The 26,461-nt window shown below is 47.3% G+C and overlaps 1 protein-coding gene across 2 annotated transcripts in view; it reads left to right on the top strand.

Annotated features, from left to right (window-relative positions):
* ETS1 (ETS proto-oncogene 1, transcription factor) overlaps positions 1-24,549 on the top strand; it is a 63,755-nt gene extending 39,206 nt beyond the window's left edge. For both annotated transcript variants that reach the window (XM_065652107.1, XM_065652108.1), the window contains 7 exons: positions 4,446-4,565; positions 5,139-5,339; positions 8,483-8,560; positions 9,073-9,321; positions 12,264-12,524; positions 19,853-19,971; positions 20,765-24,549. In XM_065652107.1, the coding sequence (XP_065508179.1) occupies positions 4,446-4,565; positions 5,139-5,339; positions 8,483-8,560; positions 9,073-9,321; positions 12,264-12,524; positions 19,853-19,971; positions 20,765-20,980 (1,244 nt within the window). In that variant the 3' untranslated portion in view covers positions 20,981-24,549. The remainder of the gene's footprint in view (positions 1-4,445; positions 4,566-5,138; positions 5,340-8,482; positions 8,561-9,072; positions 9,322-12,263; positions 12,525-19,852; positions 19,972-20,764) is intronic.
* The last annotated feature ends 1,912 nt before the right edge of the window (positions 24,550-26,461 follow it).

The raw sequence follows: 26,461 nt of genomic DNA, 5'->3' as shown, positions 1-26,461 counted from the left end.
GCTTCCCAGTTTTCTCTCTGTTCCCTTTTTTCCAGCTTTCTGTCCCACTTTCCCTTTCCCCCCCACCCTGAATTTCGCTGCCCTTTTTGTCCAAGGAGCCCTAATTGGAACAGGCCGGCTCCTCTCCTGTTTCCTGCGTGGGAGTGAGAGGCAACGCTTGTGAAAACAGTTCAAAAGTGCAGACAAATTTTTTGCCTAATCCTGCCTAAAGAGCGAGGGGGGCTCTGCTGAGGTTATTTGCCCCCCGGGGTGTCGCTGCTCCAAAGTGGGGGGAACCTGGGAAAGGCAAAACTGCCCCGGAGTGGGAAGCAGAGGTGCTTGATGGTGGAAACCTGAGATGGGGAGATGGTTCCTCCACGGTGCTTCATTGGGGAGCGTGGGAAGGGTCTCAGCTCCCGACCGCCCCTCTCCCCACGCCTCCTCTGATCCTGAGAAAGGTTTCTCAGCTGCTGAACCCTGCCAGCTGGGGGACATTAGGGAATCTGCTGTGTTTTAGCTTCCCCCATCACTATTTCTGCGCTGGTTTTAGTCCTCGTGAATGCTGGGATAGAGCAGGGATGAGCTAGGGAAGCGTTGGGCTTGGTGTGGGATGAAGATGGGGAGTCTTGGGGCTTGGTGGTCATGGGGAAGATGGCAGGAGAGCAAACCCATGTCCTTCCTTGCAGACCCTCCGCGAAATTCCTGCTCCATCGTGGACACGCAGCGGTGGGGGGATGTCCCGGAGCGTGGGCACCGCGGGGTGGGACAGCACTGGTGGGGACTCAGAGGACGATCTCAGGACTGAGGTGTTTTGAGGGAAACGGGCACAAATTCCTGCAGCTCTTGGATGCACAGTCCCAGAGAGATGATTCTTGACTCTCTGCAAAAAATCTTTGAAACCAACGTGCATCTTCTCTCAAACTTGTCCCTGTGCCTCTTTCAGACCTAAGGGCCTGAAATCCTCATAGTATCAGAATGCTGCGGGGTTAGTCTCGAGTCTGGGGAGGATGAGTAGGCTGGGCAGGGCTTTTAGCTGAGACAACAGTGTGTTGGGTTCCTGCCCTTGGTGGGCATTTATCAGCAGTTACCGAGGAGAAGAGCGGGGACCAGCCAAGAACACACTGGGGCTTTAGATGGGAAAAAGAGCAAATGGCCAAGGGAGCTTTAAAGAGGCATTGACCCCACGTGGGAACTCAGCTGAAAAATGACTTTTCTCCCATCATCCTGCTCAGAGCATCTCTTTTTTTTGCCTTTACTGCCATTTATTTTGCTTGTGCAACCAGATGCTAATGCTTCGGCGTGCAGCAGACTTGCGTTTTAAGGTCAAAATCCCCAAAGTTTGTAAATCATTGTCCTTTAGAAAGATCAGACGTGTAGAAATGGTTTATACATGTGGAGCCTGGTGACAGCGGAGTGGGAATTTGGCTGGGAGATGAACTCGGTGATCTTGGCCTCGTGGTCCCTTTGCCGGCTGCTTTTCCCCCAGGCTCTGTGTCTTTTGGTGCAACACCTAGCGGGATGGTGGGTTTTAGATATAAACCCCTTGGCAATGGCAAGGTTGAGATTATCCTCTTGTTTTTCTGAAGTTTTGAGAAGCCCCCAGATCCCTCAGATGAATAGATGTCCCTCTCTGCCTTCCCATTATGCAACACAAATTAAATTTATCTCTGCTCTACAGATGCAGGCGATGTCGGTGACATAATTTTCCAGTGTGACTCCTGTTAATATTAAAAAATCAAGTCATAAAAACCACACAGAGAAACAAGGCTGGGATGCAAAGCTGTGGTCGCCTGGCCCTTGCTGCTGTGCTTGCTTTTTGGATTAAAACCCTGAAATTTTTAAACTGAGCTTAGGTGTAACACCTGGGTTTGGCGCTGCCTCATGCTCCTTCCTATGCGTTTATTTGTAGCATGTGTGTGTCCTTTGTGGACGGCAGGAGGTACACAAAAGGAGACGTGTTATTTTCACAAGATTTGATTAAAATCTTAGAAAGAAAGAGGTTTCAGATGACAGTGAAAGCTGAAACCTGGGGAGCTGAGCCCCGATCGCTTTTATTACCAAAATTCTGCATCCCAAACTGGAGGTGAAGGACTTGCACCCAGAAGAGTTGCATCGGGTAAAGCCCATCACATTCCCCACACGCTCAGGGATTAACAAAGGAAATGATATTTACATAAATTCACTATCTTAAAACCAGCAGAAGCAGAATTTAGATGAAAAACTGCCCGTCCCCCACCGTCTCTTTTGGGTCACATGGCCAAGGCTTGTCCACAAACACATATGTGGAGCTTTGCAAACACATTTAGTTTGGCATGCGTGAGTTTTTCTGTAGATGTGGGACACTGCTGACTAAAATAAGGCCTTTGCAAGCGTTAGCAGGCTTGGGGCTTTCTGGATGTTTTGTCTTCTGAAGAAATTTTAGCTGGTAGCTACAGTCTAACAGGAATTAAAAGTAGATGCTGTTTCAAAGGTAAATCTGCTGAGTACAATTATTTTGAAGGAGAAGCATTGAAATGCGCATTTTGCTTTATTTTGGTGTTCACATGGAAACCCTTCCCTGGCACTTTGCTTTTTAATTTTTTTTAAATTTAATTTGAGAATACACTGTTTGCTTCTCCGATGACCTCTCCCTGGGAATTACTTTTAAGTCTTCCCTGTTTTGACATGTTGTTTGTGCAGAGCTCGGCGTTCACCTTCCTGAACCGAAAACTTATCCCCCCGCTACTGAAAAATTGATTCTCTGGGTATGTGCAAAACCCAACCCCACGAATCCTGGGGGAGAAAACGGGGGGGATCGCAGAGATAAAAATACTATTTTGCACGCACCTCACCTTGCCCTGCTGCTTTCCGTGACTTGCCTAAGGAGGTCACCTCTGCACAGGTTTTTGGTGTAAAAATTTGGGTTAGAAATGTTATTTTTCTTTTCTAGCCTGACTGACTCGTCTCCCCTGCCGTTTAACCCGGTGGCGGAGGGGAGCAGATTCCTGGGTGGTCCCTGGAACCGCAGAGAGCAAAGCATTAAAATGTAACATGAGGATGAAGGGAAAGGGGGCACCGAACCACTTTCTCCCTCTGTTATCTCAGAGCAGCAGATGGGGAACAGAGATAATGAGGCTGCCCGCTCGTTTTGCCAAATCCAGGAAATAATGAAGTGTAATTTGCCAAAGAGCCTTTGAATGGATTATTTGCTTTCCAAGGTCCCGATACTTGCACTGTGGCAGGGAATCCTTCATTTATTTGATGGGGATTTGGGGAGGAATTGGCTTCCGAGAGGCTTGATGTTGGCGATTTTATTAGTCCTACCTGAGAGAAGAGTCGTGTGAAGCGTTTTTCAGGTATCATTGTTAAATCAGAGTTTAAATTAACTTCAACAATGGTAAGCCGAGATGGGTAGGGTTGCCACAAAACAGAGAATTTCTTTGATTTCGATGTCTCCATCCAAACATTCCCAACACCACCCAACAACACGTCGTCATTTTTCCACTGAGAGGAGTTTTCATTGAAAGATTTCCAATAGGCTACAGTGCAAAACCAACCCCCGGATCGAAGATTTACAGATGAGGCCGATGAAGTTCAGTCATTTGAGACTGGTTGTGTGATGCTTTCCTTCCCCCCGAAAGATGTTTTTCAGGAATGCTGAAAACACATGAAAAAGAGCCAAACCTATATCCAGTTTCTTTTTTTAAACGGTTGCTTTTGTTTATGAAACTCGTTGGCTACAAATATCTGTCTCCTTCCAAATAAATTAGAAAAACAAAAAAAGAAAGGGAGAGCTTTGCTTCTCCTCAGGACTTAGTCCAAGGCCTGGCTTTAGGCTGGGCCTGGCGCTGTCCCATGGGGGCGGCTGCGCGTTGTTCGGTGACTCACCCCAAATCGCGGCGCTCCCTGTGCTGGGCTGCACATGATGTAACTCTGCGCTAATGTGGGATTTTCCAGCTCTTTGTTTTCCCTCCCTCCCTCCTCTGATGGGTTTTTGTGCCGCTTCTGTCAACTTACTTTTTTTTTTTTTCCCCAGGATTCTTTAAAATGAGCTTTTTCCTTTTTGCTTTTCTTTGGACCGGGATGCCTAGAGATGGAGTCTAATTCAGAGGTGCTTTTCTCCCCATTTTCTTGTTCACTTTGCTGTAGGACTCTTTAAAGCCAATGTCTGGAATGCCTTTTGGTATCACCATCAAATTTCCAGTCGCACGTTCACGTTTTTTTATGATGGAGACCATGTGCGCCGTGTAACCTCGCTTACCAGGCATGGCTTGTCTATGCCCTTTAAGCACAGACTTGCTAGAAGCACACTTATTTTTCTTGTAATTAAGAAGACTTGCAGAGTGGAAATTTGTAGGTCCGAGTGTGAAAATTTCAGCAGTAAAAAAGTGAAAATGGTTGCTCTGTTTTTCTGACAATTCGATGACTTCTGTCGTCTTGCCCAGCCCCATGTCCTTATGGCCATTTTTCTCTCCTCCTTCTTTCAGATATGGAATGTGCGGATGTGCCTTTATTGACCCCCAGCAGCAAAGAAATGATGTCTCAGGCGTTGAAAGCCACCTTCAGCGGCTTTGCCAAAGAGCAGCAGCGGCTGGGAATCCCCAAGGGTAAGACATGGCTTCCCAAGGAGAAGATACCGCATCCTTCTGCCAGGATGCTCTTCTCCACATCTGCCACCTCTTTTGGGTCTCTTCAGGTAGTATTACCTTATTTCTTGTCAAATTCAGCTGGAAAACTCTGGATTTACAGGCACAACCTTTCAGTACCTCTTGCAAACTGTCTGACAGATTGTGCCTGTCTGTCCTGCTAAATTCCTCTCCTGCAGCTTTGGGGAGCTGCTCCTTTTGGAGCCATCTCCACGACTTCTGTTTGCAAATCATCTCCACTCTATAGGGAAGCAGCAGGGATGCTTTACAGGAGGCTGATGATGGGGAGAAACCAAGAAAAATGAAGAAAAGCGTGAGAGAAAGGCTCAGAGGGCTGGTGGAATTGTTAAAAGTCCCAAACAAATCAAAAACTTGTTCATTGGGTGAAATTTGTCTGCAAAGGTGACTGATCCAGCCCCTATGGGATGAAGCCGTGCAAGTGTCGTGCTGTAGCGCCGGTTTTGTCCTGTTTTCCTGGGGAAATGTCTCGTGGTTGTGCATTCACGGGTCTCTTCTCCACCTTCTTTGGTGCAGATCCCCAGCAGTGGACGGAGACACACGTGCGGGACTGGGTGATGTGGGCAGTGAATGAATTCAGCCTGAAAGGAGTGGATTTCCAGAAGTTTTGCATGAACGGAGCCGCCCTCTGCGCCCTGGGCAAGGAATGCTTCTTAGAGCTAGCGCCTGACTTTGTGGGAGATATCCTGTGGGAACACCTGGAGATTCTGCAGAAAGGTGAGTCCTGGAGTCACCAGGGTGAGTGGTTTTCCAAAGAACCTTGGCTATCAACCTCGCTATGCAATGAGCTGTTCACCTTGGGCTTTAATCCCAAGAAAAGCAGCTTCCAAAGCCCAGTTTTCCAGTGGGATTTCAAATGGGCATCCCAAACAATGGTGGGCAATGCGAATCCTGGCACTTCTTGAAAAGGAAGGGTGGTTGTGCAGGAATCCGCAGCGGGCAGGGCTGCTCAGCCTGCCTGGAAACGGCGATGGGATTTTCCAAAGCATTCTTCCTCGGCTTGTTCAGATCCCGTTGTGAATTTTACCGCTTCCTCTGGTAGAACTGGGTACAACAACAACACCAAAATCCCACCCTGATTTCCCAGTTGTGCTTGAAACCTGCTTTTCTTTGTTTCATGTCCCAAAAGGTGTAATGATATTTTGTTGAGAGTGGCTCTGTCACAGAAGATGCCGTCTCTGCCAGTCCCTGCATGCCAGCATTTAAGGCATTAACTTTTATTGATTTGGGACACACATACTGATTTTGGGTGTTGATTTTTATAGTGTCTGGGTGCTCAAGCAACCGGGTTGGTTTCTAAAGAGCTTAGCACCTTTAATTAAACCACAAGCAGGAGCAGCAAGAAGTCGGGACTTCAGCTTGTTTTTGCTGTTTGCTTTCCTGGAATATCCCTCGCACTGTCATACATAGCCTGCGTGCTTGTGCTGGTGGCAGGAAGGGGAGGGGAGCAAAATTATGCCTTCCAGGAAACCATCGACAAATGGATGCTAATTGCCGATTACTAATTTTACTGCTACCTGTGGTTTGCAAAAGGTAAACACGGCTCTTCCCAGGGTCTGTGCGCGACAGGCTGGTTTTCTGCTCTTTGGCTCTATCTGTTCATTTCTTCTCGTTTTGCATAATTTTTATTGAGTGCTTATATCAACAGCAAGCGGTTTAAGCAAACAAAGCAAAATGTTGCGGTCAGTCTGATTTTTTCCTTGCTATGAGCCGTTGCTTGTAACTCAGCTCTACCTTCCCGCAATATTTCATCATTTATTTGCACTGCGACCCACTGGAGAGGGGTGGGATTTGCTGCAGGTATCAGAGGCATCAGAGCTGGGTTTACATTTCCTTCCTGCAGATTCTCCAAGACGTGGAGATGAAATCGGTGTCGTAGTTTCATGGTAAAGTAAGGACTGTGTTTTATAGCATTGACACACATGGGTGTTCAGATGCTGCAGTCAGGAGGATAAAAAAGGTCTGAGACAGAGAGGACTTTTTACAAAGAAGCTGGAAATTTTTGTGCATTTTGCAGGATGAAAAAGAATAAAGCTAAATTTCTTTGTCCCTACACTGGGAACCAAGAAAGCTTCGCTCTGTGTTCAGTTTTACTGGTGACTTTGTCACTTCTTGCATAAGCTGAGCCTGAGCTTCTGTGGTGGGTTCTTAGCGCATTTCCCAGAAGGGCAATATCTGTGAAGTATTTGGAGAGTAACTAAGAAGAGCTTCCAAGAAATAACCAGCCTCACCCCAAGGACGAATTTCTTTACCCTGTAAGTCACGGGACTTGTTTACTTTGCAGCTGGCGATGTGAAGCCTGAAGAGATCAAGGTTGGACCTCAAGCTTTATGGTTGAACTCGATGATCTTGAGGGTCTCCTCCGACCAAAATGATTCTGTGATTCGAAGGTTTCCCCAGCTTGCCAGTCCCCATCTCTTCCATCTTCCCCAGCCACCCGCCACCATCCCTTGGGGCTGTCGATGCTGGTTAACCCCAAAATGTTTGGCGTTATCTATTGTGGTGTGACCATCAGCATCGGGTCACACTGGGACGGGCGGTGACCTCACTGTCCCTTCACCATGTGTCTCTTGTGAGCACTTTCCGAGCGTGACGGGGTTTAAAAACGGCAGCAGATGGGCGACTTTTCCCTGCATGGATTTGAGTATTTTCAAGCATATTTTTTTCCAAATTTCTTCTTAAAATAACCTCTCTGGTTACCAGCAGCCAGCGGTGCCCTCTGCTTGACTGTAAGCATAGCTGAAAGTTGCTCTGTGGTCACCCACCCTGTCCCTTGGCAGGGGAGAGAAAAAGAGCGTTTCTCATTAGGTCTCTGTTTGCACAAAATCTCCTTTTGTTAGAGAATATTTTCCACCCTGCAGTCCCCAGGAGAGAGGGCCAAAATTAGGCTCCTTCGCAAGCAAACGTGCCTTATCTTTGGTTTGCTTCTCCTGGGCCTCGGCAGAAATAAATAAAACCCAGAGCTGTGTGTTTTTGTCTCATTCTTTTTTTTTTTTTTTTTAAATTTTGGCTTGCAAAGAAAATAAAGTCTCCCATGCCAGTATCTCTGCCCACACGCTGAGCTGGAATGAGTGAGGTGTGAATGGAAAAACTGGTCAGGGGAGGAGCGATGTGGCTTTTACACGGGAAAGCAAATTCAGCGCCAAGCCCAGGAGTACCAAAGCGCTCGGAAAAAGCGATGGAAAGCGGAGAATTAACACTTTGATGTGATATGTGTTATTTCTCAGGGAATTATGCCTATAGAAAGGGTAAAATTTTGTGTGCTGCCTATATATATTCTGTATCAGGAGTTGGGTGATGGACAGTGCGACAAAGCTTGCACCAGAGCTAAGGGAAAAGGTGCTGCGTAAAATGAGAATTAGCATTAATTTGGGGTTTGTAGGAACTGGTTTGGGTGTGCATTACCCACTCGCGCACTGGTCTAAAACCAGGGTTTTTTTCAGGAAAACAACTATCCTTTTATGGTGAGGTTTTTTTTCACGAGCTCATACATGTAAGCGTGATTAGCAATCCTCAAGACAATGAAAGATGACAAAAACTGAGGCAAGCGAGGAAATGATGCAATTAGTATTTCAGAACCACCTGGAGCCTCTGATTGAGAAAGTTGTTGCTGTTTTGTTTTGTTTGGTTGAAATCTGGCCATGCCTCTGCAGCAGGAATTCCCAAAGGAACCCAAGTGCATCAAGCGCTTGTTTCGGTGGGATTTCAGCTCTTCACTCATTTATGTTCCTTTGAACGTCCCAGTTTAACCCAGAGAGAAGCATTTTAGGAACTTGAGACCTCTCTCTGTGTTACACCAAGTCTTGCGAAGCGCGATATGCCAAGGGACATGTGACATTTCCTTCCTTTTCTCTTTGCAGAAGAGGTAAAACCGTACCCAGCAAATGGAGCGAATACCACGTATCCAGAATCCCGCTATACTTCAGACTACTTCATTAGTAAGTCTTAATTATCGGTATCATTCTGGTGCATGCACCGTGCAGTTGCCTCTCTGCCGTGGCAGAGCATGCAGAGTGTGTAATTTTGTCTCTTTTTTGGCAAAAAAACCCTGACGACTCACCTCAGTTGGGACTCCACGCTCTGGCTGGAGGTGACTGTGGAAGCAACTCATCTGTTACAATAATTAGGGAAACTTTTTTGCCCCGTTTCTCCTTTGCTGAGACTCTGCTCTTCGTGATTTTCCAGCTTTTCCCCACTAGCAGCTTACTCGAGAGTTTGGCATAGTGCACATTGATGACCATTGAAGATACCTTATCTTTTTAAATCACTGCAATTATAAGACACCACCTCTCTGTAGTTTTTAGAAATTAGCACGCAATTGTGGCAAGCATTTGATATCCACAGACAGTCTCTTCTTGCACTGCAGACCCCAAATCTCACGCTCAGTGCTCTGGTTTCTTTGAGCTGTGTATTTTTGGGTTCCTTTCTGACATCCACATTCTGCCGGCAGGTTATGGCATCGAGCACGCGCAGTGCGTGCCCCCCTCTGAGTTCTCCGAGCCCAGCTTCATCACCGAGTCCTACCAGACCCTCCATCCCATCAGCTCGGAAGAGCTCCTGTCCCTCAAGTACGAGACCGACTATCCCTCGGTCCTCCTGCGTGACCCGGTCCAGACGGATTCCCTGCAGACAGACTACTTCACCATCAAGCAAGAGGTCGTAACGCCAGATAACATGTGCATGGGACGTGCCAGTCGAGGTAAAATTGGGCATCTCCCAGGGTTTGGTTGGGTTCTTCCACCTCTACCTCTATCAAAATAAGTGCTGCCTTCCTTGCCTTCCATAGGAGATGTATTTTGGGGGGGACCGAAGCCATCAGGGCACCGTGGAATGCCATATGTCTCATGAGATCGAACTCCCTGATGGCTTTGAGCCCTCCCTGCCTTTCTTCCCAGGGAAAACATGAGGAAGGGCTTTATTTTCTCCACTCTACTGTCTGTTTTTACAATATCTGCAAAAACGTAGCATTTTGATGTCAAACTTGAGTCAAGTTGAAATAGGCTTTAAGGTTCTTCTGGAGGACAGACTGCTGTGTGGTTGTATAAATCTCATTTTCCTAGAATACCAGGCAAAATCCCCCAAATTCTCCACAAGGTCTCATCAGGAACTACTGTCCAAGGCTGTGAAGGATTTTATATGTGATGATCCAAAGCCTTTTTCCATTCTCTCTGTTGATTTTGAACTGATAATCTGTTCTGGTGAACCCAAGCCCTGCGCTTTGTTAGGAGATGCAGATGTCATGAGTTAAGTCAACGACCCCCCAAATGCTTCTGCTACAGCCCCACATCTCCAAAGAGTTACAGAGACACGATTCCTGTTTGAGATGATGGGCTTTAAACACCTAAACACTTCTGAGGATCTGATCCCAAATGCCTCTTCAATTAATATTATTAAATTCGGAACACGTGCGGCCCAGATGCCTGACTACTTTGTAATTACATTAATATGTGAGAGGTGACTTGGGCAATACGGAGAACCAAAAGAGCAGCAGCATTAGAATTTTAGGGAAGCTCCTCTTTCTGGGGTTGTTTTTTTTCTTTTATCGGTGTCTTTCCCTTTTCTTGACCTTTTCTTGAACATAGGTGATTTCACCATAATTCTCACTGAAATGCAATGATCCAGGCATGGTTTTGCAATTGTACCTTCAGCCTGTTCTCTCTGCGAGCCTCAAAAGGCTCCAGGGGAGGGAAGAAAGAGCCCTTAGCTCACACCAAGGGCCCCTGGTGTGTGCAAACACTTTAAAATACAGATTGCAACTAAAAAAATGCAACAAGCTACGGCCGTGCTTACACTAACGCCACATTTCATCCATATAGAAGGTCCTTTGGGTGGCATTAATGCTCTTAAAATGGTATATAGAAGCCTTAATATAAAGCAGAGTCCAGGTAATTTATATTTACATATGTCTTCCGCTGTATTAGGCTGTCGCAAAGTCAAGCGCTTTGGCAGTGGGAAATTCAGGATGAAGGTTTTGCGGACGGTCGCCTTCCGTCATCCTTGGTGTGGGCTTTAGGAGTTAATTTTGGGCTTTAGGAGTTAATTTTGGGGTCCCATGGGGGTTGTTTCACTCTGTCTTACCGGTGAGGACATCTGGTTGTAAAGTGGAGCTGCCAAACTCTTCACGAGTTTCTCCCGAGGAAGCGCAAGGCGTGATTTTTCCAAAGGCTCAGGTTTAGGTCAAATTTAGGGGAATTTTCAATGAAATGACCAAAGTCACATCTCCGACACCGCGGCTGTTCATCTGGCGGATTTTTAATTCCGTTTCTAAACGAGCTTGTGCTGCAGGACTTCTCAGGGAAGTGGTTATGCCAATTAATGACCATGCACAAAGCGATGTTAATTTTCCCCTTGCATGATTCAGGAAGTGCTTGAAGTGTATTCTCTGAAATTCTGCAAAAAAAAAAAAAAAGAGTTTGAAACATGGATATTACCAGTAGAATCGAGCCAATGGATCCAAATTTCACATGATTCTGGGCCAGCAATCATGGTAGTTGAATCTTTTCACAGCAAGTGCTCTTCAAACTACAACACAACAAATATTTTTGGGGGAACGTGCCAACGTCCTTCTACGTTCTGCTTCCCCTGTGATTTACTATCTGGGCCCAAGCTGCGGGTATTTCTGCCAATGGAAATTTCTCCAGGAGTTCTTGCACAATCTCAGCAGCTGTTTTTAGCCCGGTTTGGGAAATTAGTGAACTTAAATGATCCTGTTACGTTCTTAGTTTGTCAGTAAAGATGTTGAGCAATCGGCGGTGTATGGGAGATCAGAGGGAGCAATTTCAGTTTGTTCTTTGGATCCTTTTTTTAGCTCCCTGGTTTAAGTACAGAGGGTATAGTTCTGCTGTCTCTAGAGGGTGTAAATCAGCATAACACTGCTGAGGATCCGGCCTCTCATGTTCTAGTTTTTACTAAAAATACCCCAAAGAGCAGCCTTGATACAACCCAGCTGTGCTCACCTTACCAGAACTGTAAAAAAAAAAAGAAAAAAAAATTATATAGCTGTTTGAGCTCTCAGCCTTTTGCTCTCCTCCTCCATCAAATCTGCTGCTGTTTGGGGATTTGGGAGTGGAAGCCAGTTTGTAACATATGGCAGTAAAAGGCTGCTGGGTAGTTTTGCAGGAAACATCAAAAGTAAAGAAGCTGGGTGTCCAGTGCCCTGGAAAACGCCTGAGCACAATTTATATAGGGCTAGAAGACATAACAGGGGACTTATTAGAGACCCATATCTTTCAGCAGCAAGAGGTCCTGGCACCTGGACTAAGCCTTGAATATCTGTCAAAAATGTGATTATTTCTCTGCCATTGGCTCTTTGAAACAGAGGACAGTTGCCAGTTAGCCCCAGGCATCAGGCTTGGGTAGAAAGTCAGGATTTCGGTTGTTTTTCCTGAGTCTCTCTGCTTTGCTTTGCTGCTTGAGCATCTCCAGGGCTCAGATAGCTCTGCCCTGAATTATGAATATAAGTATTCTAGTTTCAGGCTGTATTTTTGAGGTCTTTGGAGATGAGGTGTAGTGGGACAGCATCATTTGCCTGGTTTCCTTCTGTCTGCGCAGCGGGCAGGTGAAGCATCCTTCTGGCCATGGCAAGCCAGAGCATCCTCGTGCTGCCCACTCACATCTTCTGTTTTCTTCCTTTCTCGCCAGGTAAACTGGGCGGCCAGGACTCCTTCGAGAGCATTGAGAGCTACGACAGCTGCGACCGGCTGACGCAGTCCTGGAGCAGCCAGTCCTCCTTCCAGAGCCTGCAGCGCGTCCCCTCCTACGACAGCTTCGACTCGGAGGACTACCCCACCGCCCTGCCCAACCACAAACCCAAGGGCACCTTCAAGGACTATGTTCGAGATCGGGCCGATATGAACAAGGACAAGCCCGTCATTCCTGCTGCTGCCCTTGCTGGCTACACAGGTAGGGTCACGCTCCTCACAAACCACCTCTCTGCTGAGTGTAGAACCTCCGAGGTCTCTGGGTTGCTCAGTATTTTCATTGCTGGCTCGGTGGTCTGTGAATTAGAGGTTTTGGGGGCATGTGGGCACATCTGAGGCTGCGTATCCTTCAAGTGTGCGCACCCCAAACCTCATGGAGGACGTAGGACCTGGCTGAGTGCAGGGCCTTGTGTTTTCATCTGTCTCCTGCTCGGCTCTGGTAGGAACTGGTGTCTGGTTTGTATTGCTGAGAACGCAAGGTGGTAGAGAGCCCTCGATTCCCCCTCTGACGCTTTTACACTTGCTCGTCGTAGTTTCCCACCTCGGGCAGCAGCGGCCAGACTTTTGGCAATGCCGTGCGTGATGTGAAATTATCTTCTCCCCTTTTTTGGTCTCGGTTTTGCTCTTTACCTCCGTGTGAGGCAGAGGTGGAACGGTGCCAAAGCAAACCCAAACATTTTCCGTTCCCTACGCTCGGGAGAGATGAAAAAGCGATAGGCCGTGGAAACTCCGGCTTTTTATGTGACAGCCCTCCAGCAATCTGGCATCTCCATGGCGAGAAACATGGTGTGATGGGACTTCCAGCTAAAACTGAGATAATCCTTCCCAGTCCTTCTGTGCTTTGTCTTTTCCCTGTAGGACAAGTCAAATTTGCAGGGTAGCCTCTTTTTCCCCTCATACAAACTGATCTCTCCTGTCCCAGCTGGTAGCAGCTGTGGCCTGGAGGAGCCAAGCGGTGGAAATAAAGTTTGTGCAGATAAAGATCATCAAAAGGTTCAGAGCAGATCCTGGGGTGCGACGGTCCCTGAAATCTCCTCCCACACATGGCTTGTCTCAGGGCCGCTATCTAGTTTTTTTTGCAAGAGGGGGAGAGGTGCGGAGGGGAGGAGAAGGTGGAGAGATAATTTTAGGAGCTCTGTGTAAAAAAGGAAGTGGTTTGTTGCTATAGCTTTAGTTAGAAAGAAAGCTCAGCCCTGCCTGCTGAATGAGCCTTTTTCGACCAAGTCTATGCAAAATAAAAGTGTGCTCTGCTATTCCTGAATGGTTTTTGGCCAGGGGATGCGGCGAGGAGAGATGTCAGTGGTAGGAGGGGCACCGTCCTCTGCCGTGCCACGGAAGTTGATGGTCCTAAAAGAGGGCAGCGAGCACAACTTGCAAGTTTTATTTCTATTTTCTCCTGATAACACCTTTCACTGCAGCTTGTGGAAGTGTTTTGGATGCCCAGTGCCCAGGCAAGAGCGTTGGTTGCATTTTAACAGCTGGGGAAACTGAGACACAGAGGCGCTGGCATAACTAGGAGCTTTATTTTTCCAAGCTGGGTGTTTTCCTCCACATTTGCTGTAGCTGATGGAAAAGCGCAGCATTCCCAGCTCCCTCCCAAGCCGGTGGCTGGACCCCATGTTTTGCCAAGGAGTATTAGCACCCCAAAGCGTGTCCCTGGACACGTGCCACCAAGAAGGGGAGACTTCAGTTAATGCAATGCCAGAGCACACTTCTAAATGCGTAACATTTTCCCTTGCCTCATTTCAAACCCTGTTTTGAGCCGGGAAGATAATCCCTTGGCCCGGGAATTTCACTGTGATCAATAACTGGGAGTGCCTGATTTTTTGTTTGCATTACTTAAATGGAGAGAGGGTTTCCAGAATCAGCATTCGCTTGGAAATTCTTGGGCTGCAGCGCTGCTTGCTTGCTCTAGAGCCTGCAAAGCAATAAATAATTCAATACTCAAACCCCCACAGCTTGCATTTACCATTGAGAAAGATGAACTTGTCAGGGATGTGACTCTGGAGGTGTCCTCTGTCCCTTTTTCAAGCCTACTGACCTGCTTTGTATTTGTGTATTTCTGCAAAAAACTAGAAATCCAGGCTGGCCACTGAAAGAAGTGCTGGAACCAGCTGAGCAAGGAGTGTGGGGACTCTTGGGCAGAACTCCGAGGTCCTTTTTTTTAAATTATTTTTGCTTTGCTTTATGTTACGTTGACTTTACTCGAGGGAGGAAGTGCTGTCTGGCAGCTGGAGCAGAGGAACATGAAGTCCGTGCTGTGTTTGCAGCTTGGGTGAGGAGGTGGAGCCTCCAAACGAGCAGAGCAGGTAACGAACCCAAGGTCCCAAAGCTCTGGGACCCCTTTGTCACTCAGGTGATGCCTCCAACACCCACCACCAGCCCATGGAGCACCCAACAGCATCATGTCCACCTTTTAGGGCTGGAAGGGTGAAGCCTGAGCCATCACATCCTCCATCTCAAAGGCTCTTTGAGTTTTCTTGAAGAACCTCACGATATTGTTCAGGTTTTGTCAGCAAAAGGCCCGTTTTGGAGGTGGCCCAGCGCTTTATCTCTGATGGTATCTGCCTCGGGAGCCGCGTGCTTTGGCGAGAAGGTGCATTTTGGCGGAAGCTCTGCTTGCGTTTGATGTGTTTCTTCACCCAGCTCGCGAGCAGCTTTTCAAAGCTGCCTTATCTGCCCCCACATCTTGACCTAATTTAACAAGTTGCCATGGTTGCTCAGATAGAAGCTGATGCGATTTTCTTATCTTTTTTTTTTTTTTTTGAAGGAGAAATGTAACTGCTCAGGAGTTGGCAAACTTTGGTTTCCATAGCTGCAGGGAGGGCCATCCCTGGACACCTCTGCTTTTGGGGCCAAATCTTGCAAAACTTGGCCCGCTTGAGTCTTACATTAAGCCAGGTTTTTTTTTTTTAATTTATATTTTGACATGACCTAGGAAACGGAGACAGAACGCATCTATTAAAATTAGGCGAGCGGCGTCTCAGGATGCATCGTCTCTGCAAGCAGATGTGCTAAACCTTGCGTTGGCTTAGCTGAGCGTGGCTAAAGCTCCCTCATTCACACAGCAGCGGGTGGGTGGCTCATGCTAGATGCATGCTCTGTACCTGAGCCTAACCGGGCTAAACCAAGCTCAGCTTTGCCTGCGGCTGTGCTGTAGCTGGATCCTGACTCCACTGGGTACCACGGCCATCTGCATCCTTCAGGAGACCCAGCATCGTGTGGATAAACGCGGCCGGTCTGTAGCAGAGAAGCACGCAGAGGGCAGGTGTGGCTCTAACCGCAATGCTCTTTGGCCTTTTTGCCCTATATTTATTTTTTCCACCACTCTGACCTACTTGAGCTGCTGCCCTCTTGGGGACGCAGGTTCCAGCAGCACTTCAGACCCTCCCTCTGTCCCTGTGGTTGGTGAGAACCGCTCAGGGCTGAAGCGTTTTCGGCTTTTCTTGAGCGCCCCAAAGCACCTTGCGTGGGTTTGTAACCGAGATGCGATGCTTGTTTGCTTCATGGCGCGCAGGACCTCAGTGTCGGGGCTTTCCATCTCGTGGTGTCCTCTGCAGAGCTGAACAGACTGAGCAGAGCGATTCCCCTCATGTTTGAGAGACCTCGATCGCTCCTCTGCAAGGCTGCGTTTGCATTTTTAATGCTGACCTGCTTTAGGAGGTCGCTGATGCCTTTCCAGACAATATCAGCACCTGTAGAGTTAGTCCCCTGCCCTGAGCATCTCTCTTAGGGACAGATTGATGCTACCTTCATTATCACGCTGCCCTTCAAGAGGACAGAAAGTAGAGCAGGGAGTAGCTGACGTCTCGCAGATCTTATCTCAGCCCAGCACCCAGGAGCGCTTTGTTTTGCCCTGACCCTCGCTATCAGAATTCACAGTGCCACGTCGATAGGGCCTAAGTTTGCCTGCTAAACCCATCTGCACCGTCCAAATCACCTGCCATGCAGAGCCCGGAGCCTTTGACAAGCCTCCGTTTCTGAGCGATGCTTATCTGCGAGACAGAAGTGAAAGCATGCAGCTGCTGTTTTGCAAGAAAGCCAGGTCGGTACCAAAGAAAGTGTGGCTCTGTCAAGAGAGCTTGTGTGCTGCTGCTTCTCGCTGCCTCTGCTGCTGGCCTGAAGCTTCCAGCAGCGATTTCCCTGGGTGTGCTCTGGTCTTCGGCATCCAAAAATTCACCATTCCCAGCCCCTCGACATCCAGAGGGTGCGCAGTGGCTTTTCTAGAAACATGAGCATCCTTCCTTTCTGCCCCCGGCGCAGAGCCTGCATGGGCTCAGCAGCTTTTTTTCTCTTCCATAAGGTGGGGAACTCAAGGGTGGAGCTCGGGGCTGGTTCAGTGGCTCCGGTTCCACCTGCCAGACATGTGCAAACGACAGTGAAATCGGCCCCACGCAACGCTGCCCAACCGTGACGGCAGCTCAGCTGCTGCAGCAGCTTCTCAGCAGCGCGGGGACGATGGCAAAGCAGCTGTGGAGCTCCTGGCCCGCAGGACTGTGTTCAGGGGCAGATGTGAAGCTCACAAAACCCTTTGTGCTTTGCCAGATGCCTCGGGAGTGAGACCAGCCCTCCCATCACGTTCTTCCTCGAGGAGGAGAAGCATCAGGAAAGCCAAACTGGCCCAGAGGGTCTGTGAGCATGGCCAAAAGCACGTGACGCTTTTGGAAGGTGCTTTTTGCGTCCTTCCTCACTTTCTTCGTGCCTTGGAGGTGCTTCCATCTAAGCTGCACCACTGCCCTCCCACCCTCGCAAAGCCGGGACTTTGCGGTGGTGTGACAACCTGCGTCAGTCTGGGCAAGAGCTGGGGAGGAGGTGGTTGGGCTTGGTCTAGTGAGGAAGGCTTGGTCTAATAAGGAAGGCTTGGTCTAACAAGGAAGCGATGGGGACAAGCTTTGCCGTCCCCAACCCCAAGGCAGCAGAGGGGCATAGGGGACCTCCAGCACCACGGTGCCATCGAAGGGGATGCGGGGAGGGCGGGCACACGAGCGAGGCGAGGGCTGTTTTGGAGATGTTGCTGTGCCCAGTTGTTTGGTTGGGTTGGAACCACAAACCACAGAGTGAAAAGCATAGGTGCCGCGCTTTTTTTTTTCTCAGTAGGGTTTTTTTTTCCTCTTCTTGTTGTTTGAAAGAAGGAAGACAAAACAGAGGCCGTTGAGAGGGGTGGGGGTGTGAAACTGTTTTCGAGACATGATGCATTTCGAGACAATGCTCGTCTGCCCCAGCCGGGTGGTGCCACCATCACCGCCCCAGTGAAAGCGGCTGTTGGGCAGATTTTGGTTTCAAAATATTGGCTTTTCTCTGAGAAGCCCCTAGATGTGTGCAGCAGGACCACAAAGGGTGGCTTGTGTCCCTTCACCCCGAGTTTGGGGCAGCATCCGAAAAAAAAAAGCTGCAAGAACACCCCAGTGATGGTTGGTTTTGGAGATGGTTGGTTTTGGAGATGGTTGTTTATGGAGATGGTTGGTTTTGGGGTACCCAGCCTTGGGGCAGTCGGTGTGGCTGTGCGTGCTTGTACCATGAAGTGATGGGGACCAGATGTCATGATGGGGATTTTCCAGCCCTGGCTGGGGACCAGTAAAAGGGTGGAAGCCGAAAGGATGGAAAATGGGTGCTGGTCCCAGCTCCTGCCGGGGGGGAGGTTTGGGGTGCAGAGACAAGCCCAGCAGCTCCGTGCTTGCCCTGCTGGCTTTGGGGACGTGACATGGGGAGGGTGACACCTCAGCATGAGCATCACCCTCAAATCCTTGTAGGCATCAAGAAAAATAACTCCCTGCCGGTCTGCAGAGCAGGCAAAAGCAGCTCATTTCTGAAGATAACGCTAATTACCGCTTTACTAACCGACCAGCTGATGCACAGACCTTACCTTCCTGCCCTGCGACCTCCCCAGAATTGTTTTTGGGGATGCATGTGCCGGGGTTTGGTCCCTGCCACCTCACGCATCACCCGCCTTCGCTGACATTTTGGAGCATCTGCAGGGCCTCCGTGCCTTCCCCTCCGGCTGGGCTGTGTTTATAGGAGCTCAGACATGCCCGCCAGCCCGGCAGTAAACACATTCTTGACATAATTGCTTGTCCAAGGCAGAGGAATTTGGGGTTTTTACGCGCGTCCTGCAAGCAGCTCAGAATAGACCTTGGGAATCCCTGTTCCAAGGGTGACGGCGCTTTCGTCAAAAACCCGAAATACCCGGCAAGTCGGCAGCGGCAGGAGCCCTACCTTGCTTGCCGAAGAGAGAAATTACTGGGTTTCCTGACACCTCTCCATGCCAGCTGGCACTAAGCTTGGCTCAGGGTTGAACCTGAACTTTGAAAGGCTCCCGCAGAGCCCGGGTGGCCCAGGGGGATTTTGAGGGCAGTTTCTTACCCAAGAACCCAGGTGATGGGTTTCCGTCCATCTTATTTTGGGGAAGGGTTAAAAAATTAAAACCAATATCCTTGTTCTTTGGTTGGGCGGGAGCGAAATCAATGCTTGCTGCTATAAATAGGGCTAAGCCTTGAGATTTGGTGGCATTTCAGGCCAGGGTTTTGGCTTCTCGTCATCTGAATTTCCTCCCTTGTTTTGGCATGGATAACCCAGCTCCATCCCTACCGGAGAACGCGGTCATGGACTCAACATCTTGGCAAGGACGAGGGGCTGGAGCCTTTCCCCATGGAGCATTGTCTTCCCATTTACAAGCAGAGAGATGCTGCGGGCATCTCTAAATAAATACTTTTTTTGTTTCAGTGCTTGACGCTTGTGCTCATTGCTATCAGCAGGAGGGTTTACCCCGTGCAATTCTTATTCGTGATAAATCATTTCCTCTAGCCTCTAGCTGCGTTTCTGATGATTATTGTCAGCCTCATTAGTAGTGATATATCCTAAGCTGCATTTAAAACACGGCAAAATCTCTCCCGAAACACGTCGCCCAGAGCCAAGGGCAACATTTGGGGCGCGGCCGCGTTTGGAAGTTGCTCATCAAAGAGACTTTGGCTTGAGGGCTTCTCCTCTACCTTCGATTGGGACACAAGCACGGAGAAGAGAGAAGTGTTTCGAAATCACCCCACGGAGACTGTGAATCCAGCAGCAACACGCCCTGGAAAGAGGCCAAAGAATTTTCATACCTGGGTGTCCCCCCCTCCCCGGCCTTATCTCAATAAACAGCGACGGAGCAAAGAGCCGGGGTCGGGAAGCGGAGGCTGCCGGGGTTCACGCCATGGCCAGGAGCTTTTTGGCACGGCTGACACAGCGATGCTTGTGTGCCAAGACAATGACTCCTCGTCGTTCGGATGCCAGAAAAATAATCCTATTTATGTAACTCGAAGCGAAACATTCCAGTGCATGAATATTCAGCTCTTGCTGCAAATGGGGAGATGTTTTACCTGCAGGATTTGACTCGCAAGCTGTCGCCTCAGCCCACGTCTTGCCCTGTAGCTGCTGATGGTTTTATTTTACAGTAGAAGGTTTTATTTTTTTTCAGTATGTGGATATTTTTTTCTCCGTAGGGGCTGTGCTTTCCATGGCATTAATATCTTATATTTCTTTTTGTCGTTGTAGGCAGTGGACCCATCCAGCTGTGGCAATTCCTGCTGGAACTGCTCACCGACAAGTCCTGCCAGTCCTTCATCAGCTGGACGGGCGATGGCTGGGAATTCAAACTTTCCGACCCAGATGAGGTAGGAGCACCCTGGGATTAAATGCACAGCCTGAATCCCTCTGAAATTGGGATAAACCCTTCCCTCCGCCCTTCAGGGCTGAGGTTTGGGCAGGCATGTTGTTCTGGTCTTGGGGATGTGTAGGGGAAAATAAGGAATTAAAGCCCAGCTGAAAACTTACTAAAAATGGAGCTGTGTTAATACTTAGGAAGCGTTAATTTGTGGCCAAAGCTGGTGAGAAGTAGCTGAAAAATCACAGAAAGAGGCCAAAGCTCTTAAAATAGGCTGTGTACAGGTGAGAGGGGGGACCTGCTCCTGATTTTTGGGGATGCATGGGACATTCGTTCCCTTGCTTGACTTCTCTATCTTCATAGAGCCCTCTGCAATGTTCCGCCATTGCATGGAGGTTCCTTTTTCCAAATTTTAATCCTAAAATCCTTTAGGTTGGAAAAGACCTTTAAAATCGTCAACTGCGAAAATGGAAAGTTTCCCAAAGCAATTAAATTTGCTGTCGGTTTGCGCTATTCTTCTCATTTAACATTTGCTAAGAGACTCAAGTAGGCCTGGAAAGACGTTTCTGGGTTGGTTCGTTTTAAGATTAAGATTCTAAAATGTGGATGGAAAAAACAAAACGAAGCAAAAAAAACCCCACCACATTCAAAATTTGGCTTTGAAAATGTAGCGGGCTATAAAATATTTGAACTAAAAATGAAATGATTCAGGTAGCTTATTGCAATTTTGCCTCCCGCGTTTGCCCTTCCCATCCCTGCCACCTTCATCCCCTCCATTCCCCTCATCCTCATCCCTCTCCCAGGTCGCCCGGCGATGGGGCAAGCGGAAAAACAAGCCCAAGATGAACTACGAGAAGCTGAGCCGCGGCTTGCGCTACTATTACGACAAGAACATCATCCACAAGACGGCAGGGAAACGCTACGTCTACCGCTTCGTGTGCGACCTGCAGAGCCTGCTGGGCTACGCGCCCGAGGAGCTCCACGCCATGCTGGACGTCAAGCCCGACGCCGACGAGTAAACACCACCAAAAATCATTTCCCGGAGTCATTTGGACTTTTTTCTGTTGGTCTTTTCGAAATTTGTTTGCTGTCGTTTTCATCATTCGTGATTTTTTTTTTTTTTCCGAGTTTTTAAAGAGTGACTTGGATTTGTTGCTTTGAGGATGTTGGGAGAGAGGGCGGTGGAAGAGGCAAACTTTTGGTTGAAACCTAAGAAGTTTGTCTCAGAGGAAGGATGAGCCTTTATTTTTCCTGAAAGCTCCAAGATGGGCTTTTTTGGGGGGCGAAATTCTGAGTTTTAAGAAAGCCAGAAAAATGTAGCTCACTTTAAAAAAACCCACAACCCAACCCTCCCCATCCCTTGCTGTTTAGAAGAAATATCAAACAGATCCCTTCGGTTTTGTGTTATTTTGGCAGTTTAGGAAATTACCATATTCCTGAGGATTTTAAACTTATTTTTTGGGATGAGGAGAGAAAACCAAAGTGGGGGGAATATTCCTGCTCCGGGGAGGGGCAATATAGGAAAAAAATAACACAAGAACTGCTTGTTGTTCTTGTTGCGTTGCCTTTCTGTCAGTTGTCTTCTTTTCTACAAAAGACAGAATTTTTGCTAAGGAGGGATCAAGACTCTTTTTTTTTAAAAAAAAAAAAAAGTTGAAGTTTTATTTTATTAAATTTTGTGCCAGTATTTTTTTTTAATAGTCTTAAGCTCTAAGATGGTCTCAGTATTGCAATATTGTGTGTGTTTGTTTCTGTTATGCCAGCAGAGAGTTTTATCATAGTGAGGAAAAAAGAAAGAAAAAGGAAAAAAAAAATTAAATTACTTTATGTAGACCCCACTGGAGAAATGTAGCACAAGAGTCAGCAGCTCCAAATTGTATGTGAAGGAAAATTTAATTCCAAATTACCTGGTTGAGCTGCTCTTGCTGCCGGTCCCACCCGCTTTGCTGCTAAAGCTGGTTGAAATTTCTGCTTTTTTGGTTGTTGTTTTAAAAAGAGCTGCGTTTGGTGCACAAAACCTATCACGATTTGCTGGGAAAATGCCTTTTTTTGCCTTTTCCAAATCACTTTTTTTGCTCAAAGAAATGGTGCTTTCAGAAAATTTGAGTTGTTTTTTTTTTTTTTTGAAGAGGAAAGCAGAGAAATTCCCGTGTTTTGAATGGGGCGAATGGGAAATTTCTAAGTCGACATGGGGGAAGAAAAATCAGGAAAAAATGGAAAAACCAAAGGGAAATGTTTTTTCCTTTCTGCTTTGACCAGCTTGATCTTTATTGCTCTATGTCTTAACTGGCCCGGGCACACGCGGAAAGGAAATTGTCCTTGCAAATGGGTTTTTACTACTTTTTTTAAGCCTGGTCCTGCAAACCTTGGCAGGGTGTGAGGAACATGAAGCACACAGTGCCGGATGGGCTGAGTTTGAGGATCACATTTGAGTATTTCCACATCCAGACATGACCCCGAAGGCTGAAATGGGGTTTTTCACCCCCGAGAGCTGCGGGCGTTTTCTTTTTAGTGACAGTATTACGCGTTTGAACCAAAAATAGCCTTTTTTTGTGTCATTTGTCATGTGTTTTAGGTAGTTATGTTTGTTACAAAGGTGATTTTGGGGAGCGAGATGGGGAGAACTTTCTGGAGATGCTCAGCAGGCGATCCCTGCTTGGTAAAATTCAATATATCGAGTCGGCAGGACAAGGTTTTTGTGCAAAAAGCTGAAATATTGGGGAGCGTAACCCTAGTGTGCAGGGATGGGGGGATCTCCCCCATGGCAAAGTGATGCTGGATTCTCCTCCGCATCCCCCGGAGCTGGGGGCACGCAGCATCTCTTGGTCATTTTGGGGCAAATCAGCCTCAAAATTGCTGCATGCTTTAAAAAAAAAGTGATGGTGGAAGGAAAATGAGTGAAAGAAGAGGGAGCTCCGGCCAAGGGGGTGGTGGTTTAAATAAGGGAGGTGGTTAGTGATGGGAGGAAAAAGGTGGGATGGAGGAAAAAGGAGTGAGAGGAAGAAGGAAAAAGATGCTGCTGGCTGGGGAATAAAAGTCCAGCTCATCTCAGGCAGCTTGGCCGAGCTGGAGAAAGAAAAATACAGATATTGTAGATGAGGCACCGGGCAGAGCTCTAATCCGAAGGGTCCTGCTTTGCTGGGATGCTCCGCCGCTGTTCAAGTGCCTTTTTTCCAACAGAAAACGGGGATAAAATTCCCCTGGGACGGCAGGAACCGCAGGTTTGGGTACCAACCCATCCATCCACTGGACGAAGTCCCTTCTCCGCTCCATCCCACGTGTTTTTTCCAGGTTTCCAGGCTGAACCTGTGCAATCCCTGGGATTTTGGGAAGATGGTTTAAAGGTTAAAAAGGGCAAATAATGGAAAATGCTTTTGTTTTTTTTTAAATAGCCCCTGGCTGGAGCTTCTCCATCATTTCTCTGGCCATTTGCCATCTGAGGAAAAGGGCAATTCAGTCCTGGGGACATCGAGTTCATAATTTTCTATTTTCTATATTTTATTCCCAATCTAGAGACCATCCTGTGCTGTTTATACACTGGAAATGTGCAGATTTGTTCTGATTCCTTTTTTTTTCTTTCTGCTTTTTAATTGCGTGTTTTCTATGGTGAGGGATGTGCTGGAACCCAAACCCTCTGACCTCCTATTTTTCAAAATCGGGAAAATTTGGTGTATAGGGTGACCATAACCCGTGGACACTCGTGTAAGTGCAGATATAAATCCAATTTATTTCCAAACTACCGCCATCCGTGATCATTGCGGTGGAAAAACAACCAAACAGCAAGAAATCAAAGATATTATAAAATCTAACCTACTCATGTCTTCCCAAACCAACACCTCCAAGAAAAAAGGTCCCTATAAGCACCAATAAATTCAGATTTTGTGGGAAATATCTCAGTCTTCTGATTTCTGCTTTTCTGGAGGGGTTTTCTGTGAGATTTTCAGGCTTGGTTGCTGAATTCCTTGTTAAGGTCGCAAAATTTGGGTGCCTTGGCGTGCTCTGCTCTCTGGTAGGGTCTATATAACATCTACATTCCAAAGAGGTTTAAAGAAATGATAAATCTATGTATACATATATGTTATAATGGAATATCTCCAGGAATTAACTGCCTCAGTTAAAAAAAAAAAAAGTATTTGTTTTGTTTTGTTCTGTTTTTACACATGGGATTTTTTTTTAAGCTGATAAACATAGAAGAAAAAAAAAAAAGAGATTGTTATATTGTGCTGTTCGACTATTTTCCAACGTGTATTTTCATATAATTTATATTTTTTAAAAGTGGAAAAAAAATTTTAAAAGCGAGATTAAAGGAAAAAAAAAAAGGAAAAAGCAGGTGCTTTTTAAAAAAAAAAACTGAGCTGAGGTAGCTTAGAGATGTAGCGACGTGTGTGTGTGTCCGTGTGTTGTGTTTTGTTTCGTTTCGTTTTTTTAAAAATACAAAAAAAATAAAGTCCCTCCTACATTGAATTCTTAAAGAAGGAGGGGATTGGGTTTTGTTTTAATTGCTGATGCTGGCACATCATTTTGCTGGAGAGTTTTTTATATACTGTAGCCTTATTTCATATCGTATTTTAAACCCTGTGAAATTAAAAGAGGAATAATTCATAACCCTCCGTGTCGCTCTGCTCATTGGTGGCCTTTACACTCGAAATTTGGGGAGCAAAGTGGAAAAATAATGAAAACTTGAAATCTCAGGGACTTCTACGTATTTTGTCATTATTAAACAAGAATATTTGTGGTTATAGGAAATAATTTCTGGCTGGCATCGCTGCTTCACCCTCTCCGGCTCCTTGCAGATCCTCATCACTCTTTGTTGCTGTCGCAAGGGCAATTCCAGGCTTTAAAAAGTGAATTTTATCATATTTTTTTTCTTGTGAAATAGATGGATCCAACTCGCAAAACGTGAAGATGCCGATTTGCTACTCGAGACCTCGGGCTCTGGTCCAGCAAGATGAGAAGTCGCCGCTGAGCTCCTAACGCATCAAATCAGACCCTTGTGCTTCAGATCTTTGAAAAATACATATTTTTTTTATATATTATGTTTTTTTCCCAGTGAGGTTCATGGCCCAAGAGCTCATGCTTGTTCATCGCGCTGGTGAATTTTCACAATGGGGAATTCCCAGCGGACAAATCCTTGAACGTTCCTTTGCTTAATTTTTGAATCCTAAAGCGGGTGGAAGAGTCATCGGCGTAAAAATGATGCAGCAGATGAATCCAGTGTAAGGAATATTCAGAATAACTCCATTTATAGTATGGATTTTATAGGTCTCCAGGCTAAAAAACAACAGGGTGAGTGTGTCCCAGCATTTCAAGGGGGTTTAGGGCCCGTTTTGCACCCAGCGCTCTTCAAACCTGCACCGAACCAGAGGGTGTTGCTGGTCCTTGAAACTGAGAAAGAAGGCGAAGAATTAAAAACCCAGCCACGGGCACCCAGCGTCTTTCACCGTCCCCTCACCGGCAGCGATTGCAGACGATGGTTTTAACGCTTGCACTAAAAATATGGAGTGGGGGAAGCACCTGGGGTGCCCCCCAGGGATGTGAGGACCAGCGGGTACCAGCCTCTGAGCATCCCCAAGGGAAGCACCGGGATGAAGCCATCCCTGGATGTTGCAGCGACACATCCTGCCAGCAAAATATTAATTAAAGCACATCGCAAACGAGCTTAAGAGGAAAGGGTTTGGTGGGGGGGGGAAGGAAAAACCTGGGAATTGCACTTTTAGGAGGATTTTGCACGGCTTCTTGAGCCCAGGTGCTGTTGTGTGGCTGCTCAGGCGTGTGATTTAAACAAAGAGTGGCAAGCGGGGTTTTTCCAGATTATAGATACATGTGTCTAGGGATGTATGCAACCAGCAGCACAGCGTTTCCCCAGGGCTGGGGGGATCGAGGGGGGCTTGCGCCCTCAAAAGCAGCTGCGCACACCGAGAGCTGCTGTTGGAAATACAGGCCACAGGGTCTTTTTTGCAAGTTGGTGTCTTGAAATGTGACACTTTAAACATGGGCTTGAGGGAAATAAAGCGAGATCGAAACAGGAACCAAAATTTTTGAAGCCTAAACTAAGGGAAGGACTCTAGAAATCTCTGAGATAGAACGAGAGACGTGTAAGGAGGCGGTGAAGGAGGAAAAATGTGATTATAGGGGACGGCAGCAGAAGGATGGAGAGGGAGGGGTCTAAGGAGGCGGACTGGGCTGCTGTAGGGGCAAGGCGATGAGCTTTGCTCCTTCCCTTGGTGATATGGGGCTTGCACAGGCGTGCAGATGCATGTACACCCTTGCACACACGTGCAGATGCATGTACACCCTTGCACACACATGCAGATGCATGCATGCTCTTGCACACCCTTGCACATGCATGCTGATGCGTGTACACCCTTACACACACATGCACATTCTTGCACACACAAGCAGATGCATGCACACCATTGCACACACATGCAGATGCATGGCCAAGTCCTTGCTGGTGCCATCAAGTCCCTTACACCAGAACAACTGGAGATTTGGGGCTG

Source organism: Caloenas nicobarica, chromosome 26 (genome assembly GCF_036013445.1).
Source record: "Caloenas nicobarica isolate bCalNic1 chromosome 26, bCalNic1.hap1, whole genome shotgun sequence".
NCBI classification, from domain to species: Eukaryota; Metazoa; Chordata; class Aves; order Columbiformes; family Columbidae; genus Caloenas; species Caloenas nicobarica.
The sequence above is the reverse complement of the archived record's forward strand: the minus strand, read 5'-3'. Positions and strand labels throughout refer to the sequence as shown.